A 10,854-nucleotide genomic window follows, 5' to 3' on the forward strand; every position below is an offset into this window, starting at 1 on the left:
TGCAAGCTCATACATAATATAGTCTCGCTCTATTGGTTTCACTTGATTGACCTTTTCAGTTTCTTGTTGAGTGTTTCAGAGCCTAGTTTCTTTTCATTCACTTGCTGTTCTTAAATTGAGATTCACAATGATTGATAATTTTACAATTTATTTTCAACGTGTGAATCTCTCATTTCAACCCCATTGACACTGACCAAAACAAATCCTACACATGAAAGCAACAAACACATCCCATGATAGGATAATTGAAATTTCTTGTCAAAAGAGAAGGCAAGAGTTTTTGTAACAAATTTGAAGTTCTCATGATTAAACAGCTGCCTAAGGTTGGGGATGAAGCTATTGGGTACAAAAGAAAATTGCTTTTGAGGAATTGTCAATGGCAAACCCTATTCCCATCTGATGACCGAAAACAAAAAAAGGGATAAACAAAAAAGATACCTCTTGATCCTTCCATGTCCCCATTCCCTTAAAAGATCTTAAAAAGTAAACCACCATGCGTGGCAAAAAATGGAGCAAACACCAGCGACTCCACTGCCATGAGCTTTATCAGGATGTTGAGCGACGGGCCAGAAGTGTCCTTGAGAGGATCTCCGATTGTGTCACCGATCACAGCCGCTTTGTGTGGATCAGATCCCTTTGGCCCCAAGGTCCTCGCATGCTCAGATGCACCAGCCTGAGGAATCTCAATTCATTACTCACAAGAAACAGGAAAATCATGCAAACAAAAAAATTGTGGAAGAATCAGTTCGGTAGAGGTTAAGTAAAAAGCTTGAACTTTTACCTCAATGTACTTCTTAGCGTTGTCCCAAGCACCCCCAGTGTTGGATGCTGATATTGCGATCTATTGGGAAAATTACAATGCAGAATGTTCAGCAAACTTTAGATCGAGAGAAAATTTGTAACCTCAATGTTTCGTGATTGATGAAGATTGTTACCTGAACACCGGACACTAGAGAGCCAGCAAGAACACCTGAGAGAGTTTCAACACCGAAAAATGTGCCAACGATGAGTGGGGTGAGCATGACAAGGGCACCAGGAGGAATCATCTCTTTGATGGATGCATCAGTAGAGATTTTGACACAAGTAGCATAATCAGGCTTGGAATGGCCCTCGATGATGCCGGGAATGGTGTTGAATTGCCTGCGAACCTCCTCAACCATCTTCAAGGCAGCACTTCCCACACTCTTCATGGTCATGGCAGAGAACCAGTAGGGAAGCATGGCACCAACTAGGAGTCCAATGAAGACCTTAGGGGTCAAGACATCTACAGTTGAGATTGCAGCTCGGCTCACAAAGGCACCAAATAGGGCCAAAGACACTAATGCAGCAGATCCAATGGCAAAGCCCTGAAATAAAAAAGAGAAAAAGCTAATGAATTGTATTTAATAGGGTTAATATTGCATGACAATGGCCATAGGAAACACAAACCAATATTACTTTCAAACAAGGCAAGCATGCAGAAGCTCTTGTTTCACAGAGGCAGATACCAGCACAAGGATATCAGATTATAAAAATATCTTCGTAAATATATTCTTCAAGCCATTAAGATGCAGAAAAACCCATCAAGGCTCTCCCCCTGTTGAGCCGTGAGAACTTCTATACCCCACATGTATTCTATGATATGAGAAAAGAGCCATAAGCATACACAATGCACTTCCCTAATCACAATGTAGTTGGACAAGAAAAAAAGAGGCTTCACAGATATGAACGATAAAGCAGCCCAAATAGAATCATAGTACCTTTCCAATGGCAGCAGTTGTGTTGCCAGCAGCATCAAGGGCATCAGTTCTCTCACGGATACGGTGGCTCATGCCCGCCATCTCAGCAATACCGCCAGCATTGTCACTGATGGGCCCATAAGCATCAATAGCCAACCCAGTAGCAATGGTGCTCAGCATCCCAAGGGCAGCCACAGCAATGCCATACATTGCAGCAAAACTAAAACTAACAAAAATGCTGACTGCAATAGCAAAAATAGGAATGATAACAGATTTGTATCCCAGGGCAAGGCCAAAGATAACGTTAGTTGCAGCTCCAGTCCGGCAAGAATCAGCTACATCTTGTACAGGGCTGCAAGAAATTATCTAATGTGATCAAAATCATGACGACAGCAGGAAATATAAGCTTGCATCCAATCTTTGCAAATATTCAGGTACCTGTAAGCATTGCTAGTATAATACTCAGTCACAAATCCAATAATAAGTCCAGCCCAGAGGCCAACCCCAACACATAGGAACAACTGCCTGGTAATTTCAACCATGTTAGAAGGTGAAGTTCGTTATCAACAGCAGATAAAACGAAAACAAAAAATGAACTAGTCTATCAGCATGAAGTAAACATGCTTTAAACAAAATAATGTCTGAAAGACTCTTTCTGAAAAAGAACTTTTTCTTCACCAGCTCTTTACAACTTTTTGAGCTCCGAAGTTGAAAATTGTGAAGGATGATGGCAGAGCTATCCAGGAAACAATTGCAATTCCAATGGTCATAAGAACTGTGGAGATGATAAGTTGCCTCTTCAATGCTGGTTCAATTTCCTTAACAGCCTTGATCTCAAAAAAGTCAGTAGCAAAGAGAGTAGAGAGCAAACAGACAAGAATTCCCATAGAACTAATAAGCAAGGGATATAACATTGCTGTAAGCTCATGGTTGACCCCAAATGAAGATATGGAAGCAACAACCAGAGCAGCACAGGATGATTCTGCATATGATCCAAACAAATCAGAACCCATTCCAGCAATATCTCCAACATTATCACCAACATTGTCAGCAATCACCTGAAGAAACAAAAGAAAAGGCTCACTAATATTAAAGCTCAAAACAAAAGACAGAATTCAATATCAAGTGAGTTTTTCATTCTAAATGAAAACAGATGAAAGGGGGCCAGTATTGCTTACAGCTGGGTTTCTTGGGTCATCCTCTGGAATATTCCGCTCAACTTTTCCGACTAGATCAGCACCAACATCAGCAGCCTTGGTATAGATACCCCCACCAACTCTACCAAACAGAGCCATGGAAGATCCACCCAAACCATAACCAGTAATAGCCTCAAAAAGGCCTTCCCAATCATCACCATAATATAGCTTGAAAAGATTGATAGCTATGTAGAGCACCAAAAGACCATTTGCTGCAAGAAGGAAACCCATCACCGCACCAGACCTAAATGCAGCAATAAAAGCTTTACCAACACCCTTTCTTGCCTCCAATGTTGTCCTTGCATTAGCATAGGTAGCTATCTTCATCCCAAGGTAACCAGAAAGGACTGAAGTGATAGCACCAAGCAAGAAAGACACGGTGCTGAATATTGCAGTTGCAAGTGCTGGCTTGCACATCCTCTCCTTATCATATGTGCAAGGCTGGCTCTTGGTGCTGAAGCTCTCAACAGAACCCAGGAAAAGGAAGATCAGGATTGCAAAAGCAGCCATGAAGACTCCCACATATTGATATTCAGTAAATAGAAAGGATGTAGCACCTGGAAAATTATGCGCAAATTGTGTGTAAATGAACAATGTATGTATCTTGATCAACTTATGAATCACATCATGCCAAGAACTTACAAGCTAAATCAAGGTGACATACAAACAGTAAAGTGAATTAAGTCAGTGCATGTAGTAAGCGATATACATTTCCATAAAACATAACACACACTCAATTTCAGGAACATATACAAATTCAATAGAACTTATAGTCGCGTGCACATCGAGCGTGATAGAAGAAGAAAACTTGTTCAGGCTCCGTAATTGTGAAAAACGAAACGGTTGGCAGTATGTTATAAAACCATGATTAAAGATTACTATTCATAACGTATGCCGGAAAATTAAATTAATTTCTTTTAGAAATGTTGATGAAGCTAATACACTTAGTATCATTATCCATAGATCTTGCTTCTGAAAACGATGCGCTAAATGCCCTACACATTAACGCGGATATGCAGGATGACATAAAATTCAAACTTGAAGCCAAACATCAATATTAATATTATTAATATTAATTAATTAATTAATTACTAATTACTAATTAATAATTACACAGATCACAACGTGGACAACAAAATATCACCAAATCACCGGAAAATATAGTTCACGTGCTGTGCACATGAATAGACAAGATCGAGCATGTAATATAATCGACAATAACAATCGCTTATTGCTAATGCTAGCAACATAGCAAAAGACTCCAAGCCCTTCGGAGACTGCAATCATATGACACATTTTATTTATCCAGAGCACAATCAGCTGCACAAAACGAATAAAATCCAAGACGGAAACGAGAATGAAAAACTAAACGAGGAAATAGAAAGCAGATCTGATATTAGGTAAGGGAACTTTCGGCCTCTGAAGCCCAAACACGAGTAATAAATAAGGAATAAAATATCCCTGAAAAGATCCGACTTGTAAGAAATATCAAAAAAGGCAGAAGCTTTATGAAGTCGTTTCATGTAAGAACAATGAAAAAGAAATCATTTTCTCTTCGTAATCTGTCGAATTTAAATCATCTGAATTTGAATTCTCCTGCGATTCAAACAACCAAATCATGCGGACTAAACAACACAGTCAATAAGATCAAATTTTTCACTTAGCTAAGCGTTTTCGAAACGTCAGAAAGAAGCATTCAAATTTTTAACGAAATTCATTTCAGAAATTTTGAGACTCAGGAAAGCAATAACCAGATCTCAGACAAATCTCCAGATCTACAATACAAGCTCACCTTCAGAGAAGGCATTCTGAATATCAGCGCATTTCATGACGACATTGTGGTCATTGATACCTTCCTCTTCTTCAATCAAGTAGTCGCCGTACCCATTCTTGTTACTCGGAGACGACGACGGTCCGTGACGCTCAGGAGTGAGCTTTACACGAGAAACAAGGAACCACTGCACCAACGAGAAAACGATCCCCACAATAGCACACACCGGGATCGCTATCTCCGTCGCAAGCTCCGACAACAGAGCACCACCCATCCTCGCCGGAAACCTATCACCGCCGGTAACCTTAATCGGAAAAAAAAATGCAAGCTCGAAGACCGGCAACGAAAAACCAAGACGACACTGTAATAGACGAAGCGAGCTCGGGTAGCGCGGGGGAAATGGACATTTATAGCGAAACTACAAGTGACGTTGAGGAGAAAAAGTTACTCTACACTGAACACCACATACAAAAATTGAACTCAATTCCTATCCGTTAGATCCTCCGTCCAGAGTAAAGATCATCTTAAAGGAAATCACAGATCACGCTATCTCGGTGTACCCGTGACGTGTCATTTTCTGAGTGTTCGATTATGAGTGGGGCGAGGGCTGGTGAAATATGGACCGTTGACCATGTCGGTTTGACGGTGATGATGGAGAGTCAAGGGTTAGAGATGACGGGATTAATTTAGTGTCGAAGCAGATGATTGTGAGGCTAAGGAAATTATAGATGAGAATATCATGGGAGTTTTGACCCCTAAAAAAAAAAATAGAGAGAGAATATCGTGGAAGCTTTTTAGAAACGGCTTTAGTGATGCTGACGTAGGCAGTGTTGAATAGCGTGCAAAGCGTCCTATCGGATAAAAATCCTTTTTTTTTGGTAATTTCCGTATACGTACCGTATTATACCTATCCGTATTTCGTATATGGTACAAGTTAAGAATTAAGATGATCTTTTTGTTATTTACTATTTACTACTGGTTCTTACCTCAATTTCATTTTTTTTCATATTTTTATTGACAAAATAAAGACTTATTTTATTGGACAGAATAAAGACTTTGTTTTTTTTGGCCAAATAAAGACTTCGTTGAATGTTGTTAAATAGTAAAAGCTTTTCCAAACCATGAGACCTATGAGTACGGATCACATTACTTGGAATGAATTTGGTTGGTTTATATTGAATTTAATTTTATTATTATGCCTTAGATATTCTATTATTTTACATTTTGGAAAAGTAAAATTGTGGGTATTTAAAAATCATAAATTAAAACTTTAAATCTGTGCCGATTTCATTACAGTGACCTGTAATGAACACCCAACATGGATCCATGTCGATAGGCCTCCAGGAAGTAATTCATTTACGAATATTTAGATATAATTTTTATGCAAAGTGAATATTTAGACAAAACAATGTAAATGGTTTGAAATGACTTTTGTAATATTGAAAATGATGTATTTGTGATGTATCTGCAAAATTCAGTGATCAAACACTTACAAAGTAATTTCATTAAAACGTGTTTATCTGCGATCCTAGATAACTAGATAAGCATTGTCTCTACAAAATATTTTAACGAAATTTTTTAATGCTATTAATAATCATTTTTGGGGTCCATATTAATCATTTATTAATAATTAATAATTAATTGATGACTTGGTTATTAGTACGAACTCACATCTTTCATTCTTTTTCGTGCCATTTAATAGTGCTCCGTCATATGAAAACGAACTTTCATTGTATGGAAAATATCAACAAATTTTTTTTTATAACAAATATCAACAAACTCTAATAGCATATCGGAACTCGTAAAGATAAAATAAAATAATAAGATGAATTGAAGGGAGTAGTTTTTTTAGGCCAGCAATATATCTAAACAAAAAACAAATCTTAAAAATGAAAATCATTGATTCAGTTAAAAATAATTTATAAATAGAATATTTTTCTGTAAACATTTGTCACATACTAGTAATCTGCATAAATTTATCACGAATTTTTAATGTAATAATCACTACCAAGAGATTAAAAACAAGTGTATTCATAGCACTTTTTTTACATGTTTACTCGGAACATGAAGTTTTTCAGAGTCCAACAAATTCGGATTGAGCTGAAATGGTTGGGTGTCGTGTCATTGTTAATCATATTTATAGCTTAAATTTAAATTTTTAATTTTTTTTTAAAATGTTTAAAATATTGATTATAGAAACTGTAAATGCATATTAAATTTATTATTTTTGTCAAAGATAATATAATTTTCTTATATTTAAAATAAAAATTACATGTAAAGTATCCTATCCTAAGCAATAAAAAAGTAATACACTCTTTTTCTCTGCATAAAAAGTACTTTCTCAATTTAAAAATATAAGATATTTTTTAAAAAATTTGAATGTTCAAAATATAAGATACTTTTAATTTTTTGAGATAAAATCATTGCCTTTTTTAAAGTACCCCTGTTAATAAATAGCTTTATATTTATTATAGGGTATTTGATAAGAATAAATATGAAAAGATACGGTTAATTTAAAAGTAGATAATTATTTTATTAGCGTGAGATTCAATTAAAATACTTTATATTTTTTAATAGAGGGAGTAATATTTTTAAAACTTAGTATGTACTTTTTTTTTCTTTTTTTGTCTGAAATGTAATTTTTCATTTATTTATTTATATTAATTTTTTAATTTTAAGTTTCACACTCCCTCACTCTTAGTTTCTCCACTTCCAATTTAGCTCCAAGTTGGTCTAATAAAAATTAAACTCAAAAAGCCTAAATTATTACTTTCTTTATTAAAAAATATAAAATATTTTTAAATAATTAAATGTTAAAAAATATAAATAATTTTTAATCTTTCGAAATATAATTATTATCTTTTTTAAAATTATTTTTATTAATAATAACTTTATATTTATTATAAAATATTTAATAGAGATAAATATAAAAAGATATAATTAATTTAAAAATAAATAATTATTTTATTAAAAAATAAGATTTTATTAAAAATATATTGTATTTTTAAATGGGGAGAATATTTTAGAGAATTTAAAACAAGGTTAAGTATATGCAGCTGGTTACGAAAAAAGTAATTATAAAATGTACACATGATGTGACCGCCAAGGTTGGTGTTCAGCCAAAAAGCTAGCCCTCACATATCACAACACATTGAATCAGCGTTAAAGTTCTCGCGTAATGAATATTCATATTTAATATTTAATCATATATTGAATAGCATTATTTCTAATAAAAAAAATTACTAATGCACAATAAAAAAGTATAAGATGTGAATATTATGACTTATATGAGGTCTCAGGTAAATGCATGCAATTAAATTTAATTCAATATAATTTATGTCAAATCATATTATTTATAAATAAAAAGTATTACCTACATTTCAAATTATAAAAAAAATTAAAAAAATTAATATTTTAAAATATAAAACACATTGAAAATAATAAAATTTCATTTAATATATTTATACCAGTTAAGAGCGTTCAAGACTAATTTAAATCGACAACGCCAAATCAAATTAACATGAACAGATCAAAATTTATTTTAAATGAGATTTGATTTTTTTTTTTTTGCCAAAACTAATTGGCCCGACTTGGTTTAAGTTTTTTCTTCTAGTAACTTTAATTAAACCAAACATATTTATTATATATATTTTTTAAAATTTTTAAATTGTTTTCCTTTTTTAAGTTTAACTATTTGCAAATCATTAATAAAAATAAGTTACAATTAGCTAAATGTTATTTATAATTATTTAAAATAATTTTTAAATTTGATAATCAAGTGTTTTAAAGATAATTCATTAATTTTTAATAGTCAAATATGCTAATTAATTGTTTAAAAAAATTCTTTTGTGCTCAGAGGATTTTTTTCATTGCAAATAATAATTATTTATTATCAATATATTAGTTATTATAAAGTATATCTCATTAAAAAAGTTCAAACTTGATCCAAACATAAACCAAACTAAACCAAATTGTACAAAACTCGAACCAAATGGATTAGCGAAAAAATCAAATAAGTTCTAGATTATAGTAAATTAATTAGTTTGGTTTAGTCTAGTTTTTCTCGAAACCGAACCTGTGAACAATCATAATTTCAATATTATTATTTTTCTCTCTATTTAATTTTATTCATTTTTTTTAATATATTAAATGAAAAATATTTTTAAAATTTTATATTTTTATTTTAAAAAAATAAAATTATTAAATATATTTATTAAAATTTATTAATATGTGAGATTTTATAACAGAAAAAATATTGTGAGTTATTTCATAGTTTAATCATAAATAATGACAATCTAAAAAGCCCCTCCAACTTGAACCTGTGCCCAAATGTTTTAGCCAAAGCATAAAACCATGTGACATGGGCGAGCGAGTTTTAATCATATATAGATAAAATCAATTGGCATTGACACTAATAAAAAAGATTATGGCTAATTAAGCATGAGATATCAAGTTTCAATATGTGTAGTAGAGCTATGCAAACGGGTTTCAAGCCAATCCATAGGCTAACCCACACGAGTTAGCATTTTAGAAGGTTGGGTTGGATCAATTTGTCAAAATAAATAAGTTAAAAAATTCAACCAAACCCGCACATTGGTGGGCCAGCGAACTCGCTGGCCAACCCGTAAAATATAATTTTATTTTTTAAAATAATTTAAAATTTATAATCAATATATCATATATATAGAGAATAATTTTTAATATAAACTCATATTATTTTTCTTAATGAATTTATATTTGTGATTTCAATCAATCGATCTTATGAGATTAATAAATAATATATATTTAAATATTTTTGTACAAAATAAAAAAATTAATTTACAAACTATAACAAAAATTCATTTACGAATTATAAGAAAGATTTACATTATTTTTTAAATAAAAAGAACATATTTAAAACTCATAAATTATAAATTTAAGAAATATTATCATTATTATAAATTTATAAAAAGATATATTATAACTAAAAAATAAATTATTTTTTTTAAAAATAGGTCAGCCCATTTAACTCACGGGCTAACCTGTTTTAAGTATTATTTTTGTGAGTTGGGCTAATTCAGTTCATTTTAAAAAATAAATTAATTTTTTTAATTTAATTTATTAAAATTGATGAATTGAATGGGTTAGCTTGGAAGCTCAAATTTTTTACCTCGTTTCCAATGTGCAGATGTAAAAATCATTTTTGAAAGACCTACATCCAATTAAATTCAATAACGCCCGAATTTAATGCATTCGAACAGTGATGTGGATACATTATAACTGATAAGCACAAAAAATCTAGAAAATGCTGACATTGAGGATATTTTGAGGAGTGAGTGAATGAATAGCACACGCTTACACAGAAATAAATGTAAATAGGAGGATTTAAAATTGGATGTGGGCATTAAAAGAAGAGGGAGGAGCATAGCTGTCATAGGGACGGGGAAAGAGAGGGTGGGACCCACGGAGGGCATTGGGGTCAGAACAAAAAACCGAATGATGAACCAAAGGCCAGGCTCCGACGGAGACACCTTCCCTTCATTCTCTTGTCTTTTTCACTCTCTTCCTTTTTGTCTTCTTTCTCTCGTTCCTTTCACAAACCCTACTTTCTTCCTTTTTTGTAACCCTCGATGTCATTTTTGACCCCCCAAAAAAACCTATCCCATTTATTTATACTTAATTTATTTATTTATTTTTTTAACTTTTTTTCATGCCTATCATCGATGTCCTCTCTAACTTCAGAAATTTTTTGTTAGGCAGCATAAAGATCAGCATACCCCTTTTAACTAAGTTTGCTTGCCAGAGAACCAGACCATCAGCCACTTGAAAAATGAAGTCTTTGTATATGCTTGATTTTCAGTTTAGCAAAACTATTTTTTATTAAAATCTATTTTCAAAAAATTAATTTGTCAAAAGATGATCAACAAGAGTTATATAATTATGACAAAAAAGAGAGTTATATACTTAATGTATTTTTATTTAATTAAATCAAGACAAATAAATTTAATGTATTAATAATATAAATTTATTATATTGTAAATCATTTATAAAAAAAATTTCATGTCTTGATTTAATTAAAAATAAATATATTTAATATATAATGTTAAGTATATAAGAATATCCATTGTTGAATGGACAAGATGCTCCATGTGAATTTTTGGAGAGCCAAACATGTTGCAATCATTGGTGG

The 10,854-nt window shown here is 32.3% G+C and overlaps 1 protein-coding gene across 1 annotated transcript; it reads right to left on the reverse strand.

Moving 5' to 3' along the window:
* Positions 1 to 212: 212 nt before the first annotated feature.
* LOC129288438 (pyrophosphate-energized vacuolar membrane proton pump-like) lies at positions 213 to 5,062 on the reverse strand. The gene is made up of 8 exons (XM_054925005.1): positions 4,707 to 5,062; positions 2,897 to 3,471; positions 2,397 to 2,776; positions 2,157 to 2,243; positions 1,740 to 2,070; positions 936 to 1,346; positions 782 to 841; positions 213 to 673 (listed from the first exon to the last, which is right to left on the reverse strand). The coding sequence occupies exons 1-8, from the start codon at positions 4,957 to 4,959 to the stop codon at positions 467 to 469; spliced, it is 2,304 nt and encodes a 767-aa protein (XP_054780980.1). The 5' UTR covers positions 4,960 to 5,062; the 3' UTR covers positions 213 to 466.
* Between the last annotated feature and the right edge of the window lie 5,792 nt (positions 5,063 to 10,854).

Source organism: Prosopis cineraria, unplaced genomic scaffold (assembly GCF_029017545.1).
Source record: "Prosopis cineraria cultivar Desert tree isolate PC_DT_omini unplaced genomic scaffold, ASM2901754v1 PC12, whole genome shotgun sequence".
NCBI classification, from domain to species: domain Eukaryota; kingdom Viridiplantae; phylum Streptophyta; class Magnoliopsida; order Fabales; family Fabaceae; genus Prosopis; species Prosopis cineraria.

Excerpts from the sequence above, each read along its gene's own strand:
- LOC129288438 (XM_054925005.1), bottom strand. The coding sequence starts at position 4,959 with ATGGGTGGTGCTCTGTTGTCGGAGCTTGCGACGGAGATAGCGATCCCG. Across the intron at positions 2,777-2,896 it reads ATGACCCAAGAAACCCAGCT|GTGATTGCTGACAATGTTGG; the intron begins GTAAGCAATACT and ends TTGTTTCTTCAG. Across the intron at positions 842-935 it reads CTCTAGTGTCCGGTGTTCAG|ATCGCAATATCAGCATCCAA; the intron begins GTAACAATCTTC and ends TTTTCCCAATAG.